This window comes from Colias eurytheme, chromosome 14 (genome assembly GCF_061535395.1).
Source record: "Colias eurytheme isolate Ceu_HAF_F1 chromosome 14, ilColEury1 Martin Lab GWU primary, whole genome shotgun sequence".
Lineage (NCBI taxonomy): Eukaryota > Metazoa > Arthropoda > Insecta > Lepidoptera > Pieridae > Colias > Colias eurytheme.
This window is the reverse complement of record NC_142993.1, coordinates 5140072-5160747: the sequence shown is the minus strand read 5'-3', so window position 1 is coordinate 5160747 and position 20676 is coordinate 5140072. Positions and strand designations below refer to the sequence as shown.

Sequence of the window (20676 nt, the reverse complement as noted above, 5' to 3'; positions counted from 1 at the left end):
TGAAATAAACATTATGACGTATTATAAAAAATCACATTCTACATTTTTACAACAATAACAATCTTGAAATTGATATTTTTTGTTTTATGGCATTCAAATGCTTTATAAATATAAATTTATAAAGAATAGAAAAAGTTCGAAAATTCGAAATTACTGCATTTAAAAAAATCACGTGTATTCCCTCCTTCTGGCAAAAGCGACGCTCAGACTAGAATGCCTCGAGTTACGCGAATGTTGAGTTCTATGCGTGTCAGTGGATCTTCCAGAGCGTATGGACTTGAGAGACTTCACCTCGTCCTTGCCCTCTTGTTCTGCCAGCGCTTCAGCGCTTCCAAGAGTCCGCTGCGGGCGCTTTACTGGTTTAATGTCACCGCTGAATTTGAGCGCGAATTTTAACTCCTCTATCAATTCGTATTTGAATGTTGTCTGAAAATTATAGGGCATTATTCATAGTCTGGTAGTTACAAGTTGTTGTATTTATACTAGTTTCTAGTTACTTACTAATTAAACTTTTTGTAATTCTATAAATCTAGAATTTGGTAAAATTCTATCTTGTAGTATGATCTAAATACGCAATAATTTATCTATCAGTTAGTACCTATTAAAAGTGATTTTGATTATTCTGTTACCAAAGATCAGCTTCAATTATTTACCATAAGCCTAAAAGTAGCGAAACATTAATTATTCTGAATTTACTTACAGTAAATACTCTCTTTTGAATAAATAACACAAAATTTATGTAGGGTTAGATCAATAAGGAGCCTCTCTGAGTTAAAGTTGTTAATCTAATAATTACCGACTTTACCGAACCACTCTACAAATTTTTAGAATAGAATATTTAGAAACAATTAGTGTTCGTAGTAATTTACTTTATTGTTAAGTTCGATGAGCATCTATGTAATTATCGTAGATATTATGTAAATCACTCAAAACAAAACTCAAAATGTATACGAAACATGTAAAACTGCTTGTGAAATTTTATCCGATCGGCAGACTATTACAGATAAATTTGTAATTTATAGTCAATCAGCACGATTTGTTGTTTTCAAATAAAATATACTTACATTGTATTTAACGGAGCGTTTAAAAACTCCCCATAGCATGTCCAGAGTAGAAATTAGAAGACCAATACAGCATCCGACTCCTAGAACCACGAATGCTCCAAGCATGTTCTTCATACCCAACTGTTTTTGCTCCTGGTCTTGTTTTTTCTACAAATTTTATACGATTATATGGATTTTTATCATTCATAATGTATTAATTTTACATGTAGGTACAAACAAAGTGTAGTTTCAAATTTGCTAAGCTCGTGATAGTATTCATAAAATAGAGCTCATAGTATTTAAATTTTGCGAATTACCTAGCAAACAATATAGCCTTTTTTTAATCAACACATTCCATTCGTGTTGCTTTCTATAAATAAACACAAAATTAGTTATCACAACTAAGTTTATCGTCTACAAAATACGTCCAATTAATAATAATCACTTGCAAACAAACCTTCAACCAGTTAACCCTATACCAAGTTGAAGTCAACAAAAAACCCGCTTTAATTGAATCAAAATTCTAATACATATCACTTTACATCCAGCGTGTCTCGCCAATTACAAGCAATTAGCATAACAACGTGTACCGGACGTGTGACATGGACGAATATGGGATTGTATTAGCTGCGGTTCTAATTGCGTTTCTATGGAACTGGCTTGTTGATCAATGATGTTAGTTTCGTTATAAATCATCGAACCAAATCATCATCAATAAGGGAAAAAGTGTATAGGAATTGGGTGTATTAGGGGCAGTGGTATTCGTTTACCATCATCATCTACTAGCCTCATTGTTAACACTTTTTTATTAAAGTGAGGAAATTCTGCCTGAGTAGTACTTGTTCGGGGGGTATAAGCACGGTTGTGTTAGACTCCGAGTTACTTAAAGCTGTGCTAAAAGCCAACACTGCTATAAACATTTTTCTGTCTCATTTATTTTGAAGCAAAACTAATTGACAGTTGATCGATTTCTTAATTTGGCTATAAACAATGGAACTGAATATTGGTTAAAATTAACAAATCTTGATAGCTCTAGTCAAAATATTTTCGGGCTGTGTTTCTGTTCAAATATGAGACAGTGAAGATAAGGAGATTGTTGTATGGTAATTAAGATACCTAACGTACACGAAGTCGCGGCCGTGACTACTTGTAAATAAAACTAATACCACAGTATTACAATATCTAATACTATGTAAATCTGGTAAATTTAAGCTTTATACAGGTAAAGTAAGCCTTTATCTATGAAAAGTATTCAATTATGGGATAAAGGAAAAGAGCGAGTAGCTTCAAAGACTTTATATCAATGTATGTTATAATACATTAAACGTCTACAAGAAGAAAAATTCCTGGAACAAACTGAGGAAGATTCTCTCAAGAGTATTAGCTGAAAAATGAAAATAATATCCGTACATATAAAGTATATACCTACAACTATAAATAAAATATATGTTGTATACAATATTGTGGCTAATAATAATTATTAATTAGGATATGTAAATTACTAATTTATTGCATAAAAATTTTAAACTTAAAACAATGTTTGAAATGAAAACTGTACTTAGCAAAAATTACTTTCTATTTGAATAAGTCAGAGCAAATGCATCCGTAGCTAATGCCAACCTACATAGTACTTACCTCTGATATTTGTTTTATTATCCGACTCAATGTAGAGCTTATTTTGTTTAGGGCCGATTTTTCAATGCTTGGATGAAACTTACCCGTCCAATAAATTATTACGTGATAATATTAAAATGCCACCTATAAACTGTCAAATATGGGCAATTAGAATACATTTTTTAAATGGTAGAGTATTACGTTATTCGATGAATAAGTTTTAACTAAGGATTGAAAAATTAGCCCTAAGGGCTAAGTGAAACTTATGACAAAACTATCAAACAGTTTTGTTCAAATAATTTTGTATAAACAATAATAATAATAGATAATTAGTAACGAATGTTTTCTTTTTATAATATTAGTGTTGTCAAGGATATATTATGGGGCACGAAATAGAAAAAGGTTTATTAGTATAATATAATATATCTTGAGACATACCCCACATTTTCCACCTCCCCTTTTTTCTTTCCACCAAAGATCCTTTAACTTCTGTATCTCTCCGGTTTCTTTGAGTTGAATTAAAGCATCATTTATAAAGAATCTATAGGGGGAACCTGTAAAGAATTCAGTTCTAAAGACAAATGAAAAAGTCATAGGTTATATTTTAGAATAAATTTGAACAGAAATTTCATAACGTCCGATATTATATCTATAATCTACAAAGGTAGGTAGGTACACACATACATGTAACATTACAGCATATCACTTTGCTTTATGTTAATTGCAAAACAACAGTTTGAAAACAAATAATTTATACCTTTTTTCATACCAATCCCATAGCTTTTAGAATCTAAAAGACCACCCACTTGTAGCAAATCGCAGTGTCTCTCTATTGTATACTCGATCGACGTAGATTCCATGAAAAGCGCGTAATTTGTCTTCTCCACCCTGATTAACGTGAAAAAAATGTTTTTTGCAAATGGCGCAAGAAAACAATAATTCTTCAAGTGGATAACACCATTAGTTAAAATATAATATTATTTTTTTTTTTTTAGCAATATTACACGAATAAATAAGATTGTTAACTGAATTGAATTTGAAACTGTTTATTTATTATGTATAATAGGTATCGTTCACAGAAAAATGTAATATAATATACTAACAATTCCACACCAACATCGTTATCTGGAACCAGCCATCCCTTCGAATACATTTTTTGATACATTTTCTGATACACTGGATTAGTGGATTCCTGAAAAAACATTCACTAAAATAATAATACACTTAAAGTTTAAAAAAATATTGCTAGTTATTTTATACTATTGCACAAAAAGTTTGAATTATTAACTTAAAGTTAAGTATCAAACAAATTAGACATTATTGCAAGATTTTAACAGTCAACTCTTGATATTTAGATCCACTTTATTCAATTCCCTCTTGTTTGTAATTCACTATATTTACCTTAAAAAACTGTTTCGTAGAGCCATTAGTCTTAGCGCCATAAGAAATAGATTTATGTTCATACAGTTCCACCACGTTTGAAAAGGGGAGGACATTCTTTTCCACCGTGAGGAAGGCGACTAGAGTACCAACGTATGATGCCACTATCACCATAGTGAAGAACCACCACGCACTGGTTATGATTCGAGGAGCTAATGCACTGAAAATGTTGTAAATATGTTTTAAAGTAGAAGAATTTGACTATATAAAACAACTAACGTTGCTAACATCTCTGGATTTTAGTAATGCGTTTAATACAGTTGACCATGACATACTTCTTAGCATGTTACGTTCTCTTAACATATCTCCAACAGATATTGATTGGTTTCGTAGTTATCTACAGGGACGTCAGCAACGCATCCAAGTTGATAATACTCTTTCTTCTTGGGCTAATGTTACTGCTGGTGTTCCACAAGGTGGTGTGCTTTCCCCTCTTCTTTTTAGTATATTTATAAATTCAATATCCCAGAACATCACTTCTCTCTATCATATGTATGCAGATGACTTTCAAATTTATTGCCACGCAGCGATCGATGATTTGCCGAATGCTGTGACCACAATGAACAACGACATTTCCACTATTGTCAGATGGAGTTTCAATCATGGCCTAAACGTGAATCCCAATAAGACACAAATTATTGTTTGTGGTACGAAATATTTCGTATCCAAGATAGATTGGACTTCTCTGCCAAAAGTTGTAGTTGATGGGGTTGCAATACCATATCGCAACGAAATTAAGTGTTTAGGGATTTGGATCGATTCATGCTTAACTTGGAATAATCAAATAAAGGAAGTGCGTAAAAAGGTTTTCGCTGCTGCTAGTTCTATTCGCCGGCTACGCAACTTTCTGCCAACACTCCTTTTACCTATTATAGATTATGCCGACGCGTGCTATCCTGACCTCTTTGAATACCACCTTGACTGCCTTGAGCGCCTTCAAAATTTTTGCATAAGATTTGTGTTTGGCTTGCGCAAATACGATCACGTCTCCGAATTTCGTTCTAAGCTCAAATGGCTTCCCATTCGACTTCGCCGAAATACTCATATCCTTCACCTCCTGTACTGTGTTCTGTTTGATCCGAAAACACCGCAATATTTAAAAGAGAGATTTGAGTTCCTTGTGTCTAATTTACACCCAATTCGATCATCAAATAAGTCTCGTCTGGTCGTACCGGGGCATGTAAATCATATTTTTAATTCTTCCTTTACTGTGCGTGCCATCAGGCTATGGAATGATCTACCATTAGACATAAGAGAAGCTCAATCTCTACTCACCTTCAAAACACTGCTGAAGCGATTTTACCTGTCCATGTCATGAACTCTGATCTACCTGTTTCATTTAAGTTAAATATTGTTGTATTGGTGCTGTCACCGTATGTGTCTGTTTTTCAACTAGTAAGTAGCTCATTTCTATGTGTATGTATATATGTATATGTATGTATGTGTATATATGTATGTATATAATAGGGATGTATATATGTACTTTGTATTTATATTATTTTATCTACATATACTACTTTTATGTATGTATGTATGTGTATGTAGGTTTATGTAAGTATATGTATGTAGGTATATTATGGATGTATATATGTTCGCTGTGTTTATACTATTTTATTTATGTATTTTAAACTATAAATGCACCTCTTGCCCATAAACTAATACTTACACTGTTTTTCCTTGACCACCAGGTTGTCTGGAAGAGATCGCTGTCTTAGCGATAAGACCGCCTGTTGTGCTCAACTGTGTCTATTTATTTTATATATTTACTTTTGTAATTTTTATTTATTGGTGCACAATAAAGTATTTTTGTTTGTTTGTTTGTTTGTATATAAACCACGACGAAATCCAGAGCTTTATACTTATAATCTTGTATCGTTTTAGGTACAGGTTGAACATTTTTCTGAGAAATCATATTTTCGTGACGATTGAACCGAATTAAAAACTATTTTTAAATTACGCGATTATTTTTTACCAAAGTTTTGTTAATGCTCAAATCATTTTTAACGTGTCTTATATCAAAATGAAAAGGTAGAATGAATTATAGGATGACTAGGTACTTTAAATTTAATATAATATTTAGAATATCCTAGAATAGAAAACCTTTATAGTCCACCTAATTTATAGCTTCGTTCCAGGCACGTAACATAACGGACCATATAATTTTCTCATATTATATTATGAAGATGAATAATTTATAAAACAGAATTTAGTGGTAGGTACTACTGGAAATTATCTTTGGTTACTTTATTTAAATCAGAATTACGTAAAATTCTAGTACTCCACAGTACACATAATAACTGCATATAATACCACAAATCCCATACATATAAATAAAAAAAAAATAAGTGTATCCTCAGCTAATAAAAAAGATGGTACTGAACGAAATTCATTAAGTATTCTTAACTTGAATTAATACTGTCCTAGTTTCTAAGCACCCTTATCGTAGAATAAAATGGAGTTTGTGACCATAGAGCATAAAAGGTAACAACTCTTTTAAAATAAATACACTTACATTGGAGCTATTTCAGAACCTTGCTGCATAACAGATCCAATGATGAGCCACACAGAGTTCGCGAAACTGAACTGATTTGTTAGTTCTTCAGGCGATTCAATACATGGTACCGGATTCTGCCATTCCTTGTGAGATATACGACCCACAAATATCATGATAACACCCAACGCTGATTGAACTAGCACCATGTAGTACCATACCTGAAGACATTTGTTTTTATAATATATTTATAAAATTTAAATAAAGGATAATTAGGTTTTTTATAGTAGAGTGGGCAAACGGGCTTGTGGAGCGCTTGATCGTAAGCAAGTCCACCGCCCATGTTCATCTACAGGGGCTTCTGCAGATGCGTTGCGACTTTGTCTCTAAAAGATACTAATCTCTAAATGCATATTAATTATTTGTAAGGTAGGTATTTTAAGCTGTACAACATGGTGTTGATGAGAACAAACCTTATATACATGTTTGAATATTGGGGAATAAAAGCACAAAATACAAAGCAGAATATGCCGTAAAAAGTTAGTTTACTCTAATAAAAACGCTATACAACATTTACCAGTTCCTTTTCTATTGTTTGTACAACTTTTAATTTATATTAACAACAAAAACATAATAAACCTTTTCCTTCATAATAATAAAACCACAGATAATGCTCAATGCAATACAAAGTTCTTTCATAACAAAACCGCACCTCCGTTGCTCGGTTACAACTTACAATTCTATTGTACTGCCGACTGCGATGAAGTCAATGTGCAATATTATTATATTTTATTTGTGCTAGCATTCATGTTAAGAAGTATTTAATAACGATTCTTTAATTTTAATTCTATCACAATTGACCAAAGGAAAGTTTTAAAGAAAAGTTTCTTATGATTTAGAAAATTCAGAACTGTATATCAACTAAAACACATAAACTATCAATAAAATAAAAAAAGTTAATATTATGTACTAGCTGTTCCCCCCAGTTTTACCCGCAGTGCTCCGCTCCTGTTGGTCTTACCGTGATGGTATATAGCCTATAGCCTTCCTCGATAAATGGGCTATCTAACACCGAAAGAATGTTTCATATCGGACCAGTAGTTCCTAAGATTTGCGCGTTGAAACTAACAAAAAAAACAAATTCTTCAGCTTTATTATATTGGTATAGATAGGTAACATTTATTTTAAACATACTAACCTCTTTAGAGAATACAGCCATAAATGAAAACATCTCTGGCGGTTGTTTACTGGGTTCCTTATACAATATACCAATACCCAAGGACATGAATGGAGTTGAAAAATCAATGCCACTCTGCCTCTCTGCTGTTATTGTAAAATCGCAAATGGCAAAGTCAGCTTTCTAAAATAAAATAACAATAACTAAGTGACTCTTTAATGTTGAATTTTATTAATCAATCAATTTTAGTTGATGGATATTGAGCAAATTAAATTACAATTATAAGTAGTTAAATCATGTTGTAACTTTGAATAAAACAAATAAAAAATAATTTAGAAATAGTTCTAAAGTTTATGCAATCCAGCACGTTTCATAATACCATACTTAAATACAGAATAAGGAATTCTAAAACTCAAGAAAACTACAAAGTAGCGAAACAAACATTACAAACTTATAAAATTCACCTCCTCACGTAGTTTTAAAACCATACCGCTCCATTTTTTATCTTTATTCAAACTTCCATAATCAGGCTCGACTTCAAATTCATAACTAAACCCAAGTTTATCTGCTATCATGTCGATTAGGTCTATAGTAAATCCTTCGTAACGGTCATTTCCTTCGAGTCTTAGAGACGACTCCTTTACGTAACCATACGGCGGCGTCTGAAATAATTTGGAGCCAGTTATCTTCTGCTAATGGTTGTGGTTACATTATCATTATATTCTAATGGTCTCTTGCAAGCTCTCAAATGTAATCATTTAGAAGTAATATTACTCACCGTAGAAATAAGAACTTTAAACGTTTTATTTCTCATTATGGTCTCCTCTGCTATTTCGGCATTAGAAACAAACTGTCTCGAAATTTCTAATTTATTGTTTTCCCATCTACCGATCTGAAATTCAATCAGCAATTATATCGAATACTAAACTTTTACAAAATAATGCTTAATTAATACCTACAGATTGGTGGCCGGCTGGAGTTAACTCCACAATATCAAAAAACACATCGGTCCTCTGGCCAAAACCGTCAAAAATTAACGATCTCGTCAAGCCATTAATCTTATCCTGCAAAGATTAGCATGTTAAATAAATGAATTATGCATGATAATAGAAATTTGGCAAAAACCTGGCACAATATTACCGTCTTCATAAAATCAATCAACGTCGATCCGTATACCCACGATTGATAGAACTCACAATTGAGCTGCGCCGGTTCGATCTCTCGCCGCCTGAGGTAGCGGACCTTTGATAGAGCATTAGCGAACACCATTACGGCATCGTGAATTAACACAATCTTCGTCTTAATGTTGTCCGGCTCTAACGTATAACCCGACGCTTCATTGAACTGAGCTGTGTAGTTGTACAGCATAACATCACCTAAATCCATTAGACGGAAACCTGGAAAACAACGTATGAATAAAACATTGGCTAGAGAATACTTTTGCTCAAAAATTTTCATACACATCGACTGAACGCAGACTTAGTTTGATTGAATGCGTCTGTGGATACATGAAATATCAGCTGGAAAATAAATTTGAAACTTTGATGTCTGACTCGGCACATTTGAAATGAAAAAATTAAATGTTTGGTTAAAATACGAAAGGTATTTTTTAAAATACTAAAAAATTCAAGAAATTTAAGTCTGAAAAGGAATATCTCTACCTCTTTAGCAAACAAACAAAAACGCATTCATACTAAATGGATCGTTATTTTTTTAATGAGACAAAATATGTTCTCCTATAGATTTGATTAAAAATATATTTACCGTCGCACCTTAATGCATATTTGATAGTATTACACAAGAAAACTACATTAATTTTATTATTTTTTTTTCAATTATGATGAAAACTAAGATATTATATACTTGCTTCATTAATGTCTTGCTTCATTTATAAGAACTAAAAACAAAGTACACACAATAATTATAAAATTTAAAACTCACCCGTCATATTCACACCTCCATATCTGTATCTAGTCAGGTCTAACGAAAAGAGATCAGGTGAGAGAAAGATATACGAGTGTCCATCAGCCATTAAACCAACTTGCTGAGCTTGACGTAGTACCAGCTCCAATTTGTTGGAAGAACAATCAACTACAAAGTTCGTGTATCCACTGTGTTTTGCGTTTATTAGAACTTCCCTGAAATAGACTGGAGCATTAGTCCAATAATGTCAGGTTTAAGGAGAGTTAGAGTTGTGCAATTGGATTTGTTTTTTGTTTGAAATAAATAGAAAGAGTAGTTAATCTTTTTAAGTTTTGGAAATAAAATAAACTGACACAACACATTTTGAAATGAGTTGGGTCCAATTAAAGATTGAGGAATTTAATTATTTTATGAATTTACCATCACAAAAATTTCTTCATCCTTTCATTCAAATGTAATTTCCTCACGAATCTTGCATTACTTTTTCCCTTAAGCCTCGTTGGAGTTTAATCTCAAAGGTCGTTCCAATGAATAAAGTTAGCTTACCGGTAATTGTCGCCTCTAAGCTCCCTGACGGAGACCGCGTCCAGTTCTATAGGATTGCTAAGTTTTAACAAATCCTGCACTTTTACCATACTGTGGCCTCTCTCGTATAGTATAGTGAAATTGTTCCAGTTGTACTTTTTGACTAGCTCCTGTACCGCCTGGTATAAAAAAATGTATTATAAACAAGGTTATAAACATTCAACAATTACCGTCTTCTGATTTTTGCAAAGTCGGAGGTTTTACAAAAAATGTAGAGCATTTATAAAACTTCAATTTAGCGTTACCTCTAATGAAACAATTCCCAATTTCTTATATTATAACAATTCTCAATTTGGAAAGAAAAATGTAGGAAGGTTACATCCATAAAATAGAAACCAATACGAAAGAAAATATCTATTACATATTGCTAAAACTCCAACATAAACTTACCATATTAAAAGCCATAGGGCTCGGATATAAATTGATTAGTGACCAATTCCTTGTATAAAGGTCGTTATGTTGCAGCACTATGAGGGGCAATTCCAGGCCATCGCATATAGCTTGCGCGTGCTCAGTCGCCCTACCGCCCGTGCCATCTATGAAACCTATTACACCTTCCTGAAAGTAATTGTTTGTGTTATCTTTTCTAGATATTCTTTAAGTGGAGACTACGGAAGCTCAAGGGTTGAATTTAGATCGAAAAGTTTTGTAAGTATTCGAAGGTCGTTGGTTGATGTTAATAATTTGTATACATAAGCATTTAATATGGACTCATTTATCCATAATAATCTAGATCATAGAATTATGAATTTAGTTACGTTCAAAGCATACTACAAAAACATAAATTATTTGCTTTTCATTTACTGTTTTTTAATATTACTTAAATCCTTCTCTAGCACAGCGATTCAAGGTAAAAAGAAAAATGTTCCAATGACTGTTAATTCATTCGATATTTTATTATCAATATCGGTCCATACATATTTCCTATAATATATTAAACAGCATTACCTCAGCCAGTTGACACACGTTCTCACTTATCTCAAGGATCGCTCCTCGCCTGGACACTTCTATTGTTAAAGCAGTAAAATTGAATTTTTCCGCACTCACTTCTAAAGCTATTTTTGAGTCGATGTCATCGGCGTAAAAAATACCACCTGAAACAGACATTTTAAGAAATGCTCTCTAAATTAATCTGAATAAAAAGTAATTTTATAATTCAGAAATTTGTATTAACCGTGTGTTTGAAGAAATGCGTCCTAAATAATAATACTCTACATTTTATAACAATTTTGATGTACAAAACACCAAACAATTTTATCCACATTGCTGTTAAATAATGCCACTTGCAACATTAATAATTGTAATTTGTAGACACCGTGTTTTGTTTCCAGGGACATTTTTATCAAAACTGACATCGCTTAAAATCATAATAAACGCAAAGTGATGTAAGCTTTCGCAACATAAAATTGCTCTTAGTGAAAATGTTTTACAATTCTTAACTATGCATATGTATGAGAGTTAACAAGATAAATCTTTTACATTGAGCAATTTGTTGCAATTAACAATTTTTTATTAAACATGGTAACCTATTAACCTATTAATTAAATATTGGTCTATCAAGAAAGACGTGTATAGTGAAAAAATAACTTGTAGACAACTAGAAGCTATATCGATCTTAGAAGTCGAATTGTAAAAACGAAGAATTGCTTTCAATTATCAAGATTTCCTGTCGTATTCGACAGGAATACAACAGGAAATCTTGATAATTCTAAGCAATAGCGACAAGAACAAATAAGAAACTATTAGTAAGAATTGGTACTTCAATACATAATACATATATTTATTTAAACAATAACAGTTACATACCGATATTGGGCGGGCCTGCCACAACACATCTCGAAAAAACGAACAATAACAACAATTTAGCGATCATCATTCACGAAATTCACTTCACAACCATTAAGGGTAATCAGTCCAAAGCCTTAATGAGATTACCATCGTTATAATTACCGCAATAACGTTTAAAAACGTAATAAACGTAAGCTCAGACAAAGAGCGGTAATGTGTTTAGGTTAGCGTGAATAGCGCGCCGCGACACGCCGCGTCCAAAATAATCCATGCCCTATATTTAGATCGAGTTTTCCACAAATGACACACTTATTTCAATAGACTGCGTTCAAACATTCGTCTAGTTTCACAGACAATCAATTTAAATTGGTTTTCTAATTATTTATTGTAATAGATTCGAACTTTTGAATCTGCTCTTTTCACTAAAATAACCCATTAAATCCAATACTAGAAAGTTCTCTGATTTTAAGTTAAAATTTTAAGATTTTATATATATCTATCCATTAGAGCTGAGTAAAGTGCAATTTTCTTCGCATTTTATAAAACAGTCCATTGTTTACACTTACCAAAATGTCGCTGGAATCAGTTTGGTTCTAAAAATTAAATATATGGGCAATTTACGTTATAGATAATCAAGAAATGTTTTTTTAGTTTGCTAAATTGCGAGCATTGTGAGCTTGAATTCAAAATTTATTTTTTCAACTTTATGTAGAGAAATTTTATAAAAGTTTAGAAGAACTTTCAAATCCTAATAAGTAAGAAATAAAGAATTTACCTACTAATTAATGATTCTGGTATTTACAGCTATAGGAAATAAACGGATAGGTATGATTATTTTCGACACTACAGGAAAGTAAAACGAGTGGTAGAGCCTAGTCATCAGCAATTAATATTTATTATAAACTAGCTGCTCCGCGCGGTTTCACCCCCGTAGCTCCACTCCTATTGGCCGTAGCGTGATGTTATATAGCCTTCCTCGATAAATGGGCTATCTAACAACGAAAGAATTTTTCAAATCGGACCAGTAGTTCCCGAGATTAGCGCGTTCAAACAAACAAACAAACTCTTCAGCTTTATAATATTAGTAAAGATATATATGTGAATATTATAATTTTAATAATCTAATTAAGATTTGCTATGTAGTCAACTAACTGTATTTGATTCGTTAATAGTACCTAGTATAGTATTAGATATTATAATTGTTATCTGTGATAGTTCGGAGGAATTAATTTATTATAATTAGCAATGAACGAAAACACTGCAGTTTAGAAACCCAACCAACAACCAACATCGTTTGCAAATAAACAGCAGTCTTAAAGATACAATAAAAAAGTAATAAATTGTTCAATAATAAAATGTGTTTATTTATTGATGGCTTAAATAGTCCCACTTAACAGTATTTTTATGGAACATCTGTCTATTTTATGTGAGACACGTTTTATTAAAAAAACAGAATTCCATTAATTAAATTTATCATCACCAATATTTTTCTTTTATTTAATATTATTTCAATGCCAGCCGCTTTTCTGAGTGAAGCTTTTATTATAAGAGCTTCTCAATACTATTGTATTTTTTATCTTGTTTTTTATTGTTTGCTACCGCAGAAAAGTCGAAAGTCGACTCTTCAGTATAAAGTTCAAATAAAAAAAGTATCATCAATGATACTTTTTTTATTTGAAAGCTTGTGCCTTCCGCTAGATTCCATTTTTTCTTTGTCATATCTCTTTACTCACCATATAGTATTATTGTGGAACAAATATAATATATTAGGTACGCTTTTTGTTATAAATAATAATGTATACCCACCGCAAGTCGCAGCTTATTAATTAGTAGCAAACATCTTAACAAAACCACTTGTTTGCTTTTTACTATTATAAAATTAGTTTGTGTACTTTCCTTAAGCAAATAAGCTTTTCATCTTTGCACGTCTAGACTCAGTGATCTCGAAGATTCCAAATATCTAATAGGTACTAGCTGCTCCGCGCGGTTTCACCCCCGTGGCCCCACTCCTGTTGGTGGTAGCGTGATGATATATAGCCTATAACCTTCCTCGATCTAACATCGAAAGAATTTTTCAAGTTGGACCAGTAGTTCCCGAGATTAGCGCGTTCAAACAAACAAACAAACAAACAAACTCTTCAGCTTTATAATATTAGTACAGATTACATCTGGAGTACATCATTGTTAAATATATTTTCATCTTTTGTGACACCACAAAAGATTATCATATTGCAAATTTTGAAATACAAACCTGAATATTCGGTTGTAACAAGTTTAAAAATTATTCTGTGATAGTTAAAAAATTTGAGTGAATTTTATTTTAGATTTCATGACTAAATAAGTATTTTACATAATAAATATTAAAGTTATACTTTACGTTCCATGTTCCGTTGCGTTGGAATTTTCGAAGAAACAATTTTCTCTTCTTGACACTGAAGATTAATCAAGATGAAAGTTCCAATATCGTAGTTCCTTTGAAAATGTAATCTTAAAAATTAATCGAAACTAATTTTTACTGTGAATGAACATACGTTTTGCGGTTTGTAGAGAAATTTCTAATATATTGCTATTTTCATATTATGAATCAAAAGTTCGACGACATGGACAACGAAAATGGGCTGATGAATTGATGATCATGACTTTCTTTTAAATCATATAAATGTGTGTATTTAGGAAAGAATTTAATTGAGATAATTAAATTCTTTCTTATACTTATTGAAATATTCATAAAAGTGTCATAGTTTGTATCTACCCTTACTTTACAAGATGTCTAACAAACATTGTCTGGCCATTCAGGAGGACAAAACTTTTTGTTTGCTTTTTAAAAAATTTTATGCTCGTAGTCTTTATTGAAACATTTAATCACATTCCCCGAATATTAACATTGGAATTTTAATAAATTTGACCAATGTGTGCGTTCATATTTTCATAAATTGAGATTGGTAAATGTTAGTGCTAATATAACAAAGATATTTTTATTAGTCTTTATTTCTAGAGACATTTAGTGTTTAAATAATGAAAAAAGAACACTTGCATTTGGTATTTTTTACAACACATAAATTCCTTACAGTCTTATGACAATGTAGAGGTATATTAATACTATCGGAGATAATTGACAAACACTGCCTCCGTTCCAAACGTTCACGATCATAAAGTTTGTGATTTTAGTTTTCGAGACGCGTCTATTCACTTTAATCGTCGTTAAATTTACGATCAAATTGAAAATAAAGCGAATAATGGGAAATAAATATTCTAGATATGCCTACCTATGAACCTTTTTATCTTAATTTCAAAATAATTCGCACAACCTGATTAGGTTTTTATTGAAAGGGGTAGAGACCCCCTAGAGTAGAGACTCTCTAGTCCTTTTTAAGCATTTTAAAAATAGATCCTATAAAAGACGATGTAGGTACATAATATAAAATGTCTGCCATATTTTAAACGAATTAGAATACATTATTGCTCAGTTTATAAAAGTTGGGTTGTCAAAAATAATGATAGCTAATCAATCTCCCAACATCGGCTATATTTTATTATTCAGTCGTCAAACGTAAATAATTTCTCCCCAGAGAAATAAAGTGAAGAAAAATTTTCTAGAACAATTCATTTTACTTTCTTGTAATAGCCAAGTGTCAATTTCGTCTAACAAGACACGTCATATTAGTCATAAAGTCGAAAATCGGCGGCTATTGTTGAATTATTCAAGAAAAATTGAAAAGATGCTATGAACGATCTTGATATGTCCAGACACCGCCTGAAATATATTACTTTCTACGTTTTTAAAGTCAATTTTATGTGACGTTAGCTTTAAAGACGTAATTTTAATAGAAATTACATGTTGGAGCATCATGATATATCGACTCATTCGTCGTGATTGCTTAAATCTCAAGGCGCAGCCTGCATAAAATACAAATGAACCATATAAATGAGACATGCGTCAAAATAATACATACCTATTACCGATGCGGTAATTTATTTTAATAATTTGTATCCAACAAGTCCAACACTAATCGATTCATATCAAATTTGGAGACTATAATGAGCTTTTTAGCGAAATAAAAAAGCGCATTGATATTTTATTAACAATTTATTTTTTGATCTGTAGCCATGCCTCACGTCAAATAAAATGTGTTAGATAAGTATGTACCATTTATACATTACTAGGTTTCCGCCCGCGGCTTCGCCTGCGCAGTCAAAGAAAAACCCGCTTAGTTCCCGTTCCCGTGGGATTTCCGGGATTGCGTCATTTTCCCGGGATAAAAGTAGCCTATGTCCTTTCTCGGGTATCAAAATATCTCCATACCAAATTTCATGAAAATTGGTTCAGTAGTTAAGGCGTGATTGAGTAACAGACAGACAGAGCTACTTTCGCATTTATAATATTAGTATGGATACTGTTTAGTTCTCAATATAAATCTATAACAGTAACGGTAATAAATATTTATATAGACTTGTTCTAGTAATTCCCTGTAACGAATAGTTGTTCCGGAACATTTACAGCAACACATGAGTTATGTGTACTCATCTTTAATTTATTGTAAAGTGAATGAATTTTGTGTGCTTTGAACACAATTTTAAGATAATTTCGTGTAGAAAATGGGAACATATTTACTGCCGTTACTACTTCTAAATTAAATACTTTATTATATGTTATCTATTATTTTATATATTCTATATATAACATAACTATATATTTCATTTATAATGCTGTATGATCTGTAGGATAATTTAAAAAGCTTTTGAGATCGACTACAGCTTTACCTTTTAAATGCTAACTCGTATGATGTGGTATTGTCGCAGTGGATAAAAATTGTTTTTGTACATTGAAATACACAGCCCGTTCTCATATTAAATTATTAATTAATTAACATTTTTATGCAAGTATTTCTGCTGCAATCTACTATCAATTTAATATAATAAAATCTTATGAGAATGCCTTAATTTAAATTCCAGTAACGTCCACCGATTACACTTTCTGTACGTATGTATATTCTTTTAATTAAAAGGGTTCATTTTCAATTATTCATGGGTGAATTACCATATTAAGTAGTTACATACAACACTGTGATAGCTGCCTGATAAGATCTATTAAAATCGACCGCAAACCTGGGTTCAATCACGAATGAGTACCTATTGAAATATAATGCAAGGTTATATAACGAATATACCCATTTATTAAATAGGTACTTATTAATAATTATAAGATTATAGGAGGTGTGAATGAACGAAGTTCTTTATATTCCATTAAAACTCATTGAATACAATTTCAGATTCTTCTCAATTTTTCGCATTTTCTAATAATATTGCAAAATTTGCTTTCTCTGCAACATATAGCTGTTCTCATAGCTATGACATTAGATATCTTAAATTATTTTTTGAGATACTTTCGTTATACTATATATTTTTAAGTCTTTAATATTTGCTCTTCCTGAAATAATTCACTTTGAGCAAAAACGTTTCGTGATTCTAAGCGACCCACGCATTTATAAACATCCATAACAAACGTGATTTGAAATATTTATATGGATAAGAAATTTGGTTTTTCTACCATGAAAAATACGTTCTTCTATTAAAGTATGTGTCTTTCTCTGTAAAGTATATTTTTGCTCTCTGGTAACTACTGTCTTAATTTGATATGCTAAAGTTAGATGATAGAAAAGTATTAAGTATTATATTCACACGAAATATTTTTATGTACTAGGTACGTACTTGTGGAAATAATAGGCATAGAATTATTTCAGAGTCATTTCCCTCACACATCATTAAGCTATGAACGATGATTACCAGGAAAAAGCTTACTACCTATACTAAAAAGAAAAATAGACGTACAGCCAATATAAGGTGACTTTATCGAACATTTAGTGTCCAACAAAGAGTGGTGACGTCTCATAAATTAGCCACTTGCCTCTGTCACTTCCAATATCGACCAATCACTTCATTTGCAACGTCGCCTCTCGGCGTCAATGCAATAATTAACTGATAACAATCCAGCCATTTGTCAATACAAGGAGAGCCTTTGTTCCTCATACTAACAATGTACGCTGTTGATTTTACAGCTGTGATATAAGGACATATTGTTGTTGTGAACGTACAATATTTTTGTAGATATGCTCGATGAACTGGCATTATGTTATTTTGATAACATCTTGATACGGATTGTAAACAGTAAAGAAAATAATGTCTTGTTGTTAAATATGTAAGTCAAAAAATTCAAGTAATTAAGTAATTGGGTATATTTATATGGAGTAGTCTGAGATTTATTTATATTATTGTTACTTTAATTAGATTTCAAGTTGGATCCATTGCGAGTACCTAATATTTTTTGTTCAATTACTGTAATTATATAACTTATATTACTATAAAATGTAATGAATGTGTTCTAACGTATTTGTATAGTGCATGCAGTGCTCATTTTTTATTAATTGTCGATCATGTTCTATATTTTTTGTGTATTTTTTATACAATTTCATCCACGTACAGCTGCTCATGAGCCTTTATAAATAAATAAAAAATACACTTAACAATTCATAAGCAAAGTTTCTGCTGAAAGAAGATAATATAGGTCAGAAATTAGAAGAGGCCCCCAATACAAATCCAAATGTAAATTAATATTTTTATTATTATTCCACATCCGTGGCATAAATCGTACGCGTAACTTAATTTTCGCAAACAAATCGAACTCAAAACAAACATTACGATGCCATAAAATTTAATGTTTCCAAAATGTATTATGTTATTGGTACTTCCTGTGTTAATTGTGAACATTTCTCAAATGATAATGCACCGTGTCATCGTAAAGAATAATTCAATTGTTATTTTTGTTTATCTAACCGAGTTAAATATAATTTCAAGACTGAATTTATACAGGACCTCAATTTCGATTTAACTCTACAAGATATATTTCAATTGGTGACCTAATTATTCATTATAATTAATTCGGCCAGCATTTTATAGAATTTAAACACAGTTCAGTCCATTTTACAAATATTTATATCCTTTATGATTCATAATAATATAATAAAACATTTGCTATTCATATCATATTATTGTTGATATTAAATTTCTTATAAGACTCAACTTGAACAAAGAGTTATCTTATAAATCAAATAAACGATGAAATAGAGCATAACATATATCTAAGAAACAACAATCTCTGGTCATCTTCATAACTTTTCTGATATCGTTAATCAACTTATATCGATGTTAAGAAAGTTAAATATTTTTACCTGAACCATACAGTAATACGGTGTAACAGATTGATAAGATATTTGATTGATATAATTACGCGTTTTTTGCCCTAATCTAAGCCAAATATTAAATCCATGAGTTAATAAAAACAGAAGATATAAATATCAAATTTAATTATATGTATTCGACACAAATAATTGTAATAATTCATGTGTCACACGCTTATCTCATTAATTCTTCCATATGAGTTAAATATATTCAAAACTAACTATTTAATCATGTTTGTAAGTACTAAGACATCAAGTCTCATTATGTATGTTGATACAATTCGCTCCCACATACCATTAAGACTTTGATTCAATTAAAAACTGACCCAACATAAAAACAAGAGCAAACATTACTTCGACTTTTCCAATTAACAAGTTGTTAACCTTATAAGTTTCGTATTCAGATTTAACCACGCTGTTTATCATGTTGTATATTGTATTAATTGTACCTACATGCATCTTCTTTGTCTTAATATAAGCCTCATTCGTTTATATTTAGAATCTACTTTGACTAGCCTAAGGCAAGATTTTAATTATATTCACAGAAATAATACATATTTTTACCAGTTTATTTATGTCATTAAAAGTCATTGAACTTAACAAAAATTCTCATTTCAATTTACTAACACTAAAATAAACTAAAACCAAACCCATTAAAATACTACATAGATAACAAAAATAGTGAATAATATTTTAAGTCATATCCAAATTCAAAACTTGAAAGCTGTTTCACGAAAATGTTTAAAAAAAAAATTTGAAATATTTTAAACGATTTGGGGATTTTATCACTTAATAATTTTATCATAGAATATAAACAAAATAGCTTTAAAGTACAACAATGTACCTAAGGTAGAGCTCCGTGTTATCTTGCGGGTTGGTACTATCAAATTCAAATTCAAATTCAAATTTCTTTTTTTATCATCTATATAAACTGATTTTTTTTATTAAATTCTATACCTATTAAAAAATAATTTTGGTCAATATAATAATATACGAAAAATTATTGTACCTAGTCCCTAGAATATTTTTTTTATATATATTTATGCGTAAACTACGATTTTAAAGTAGTAGTAGTATATTAGTATGTACCATAATACATTTATCGGTTTCACAATTATTAATATCGGCATGTTAATAATAAGAATTGCGTACAAGATAAAAGTTTTTTCGTACATACGTGTAACCATAAAGTTAATTACTGGGCTCCGAGCCAAAATTGCCACATTTAAAAGAACATGTAGCGTTACATAGCCTCTTTTTATTTTACTATATAGGTAACTATGAAACTGATAATCGTTCAATGAAAAATAAGCTTTCTTATTCGTATATGTTATTTTCTACATAAATAAAAGAAATAATTGTGAATTTTTCATTATCATC

At 31.0% G+C, this 20676-nt stretch overlaps 1 protein-coding gene across 1 annotated transcript; it reads right to left on the bottom strand.

Annotated features, from left to right (window-relative positions):
• LOC149902864 (glutamate receptor ionotropic, kainate 3-like) lies at window positions 1-12303 on the bottom strand. Its single transcript, XM_090109294.1, has 17 exons — window positions 12080-12303; window positions 11222-11367; window positions 10664-10831; window positions 10235-10392; window positions 9707-9903; window positions 8906-9162; window positions 8725-8829; window positions 8544-8657; window positions 8230-8427; window positions 7787-7948; window positions 6610-6809; window positions 4059-4257; window positions 3761-3849; window positions 3415-3545; window positions 3096-3211; window positions 1065-1211; window positions 1-426 (listed from the first exon to the last, which is right to left on the bottom strand). Exons 1-17 carry the CDS (start codon window positions 12147-12149, stop codon window positions 169-171), a joined length of 2715 nt encoding a protein of 904 aa, XP_089965420.1. The 5' UTR covers window positions 12150-12303; the 3' UTR covers window positions 1-168.
• Between the last annotated feature and the right edge of the window lie 8373 nt (window positions 12304-20676).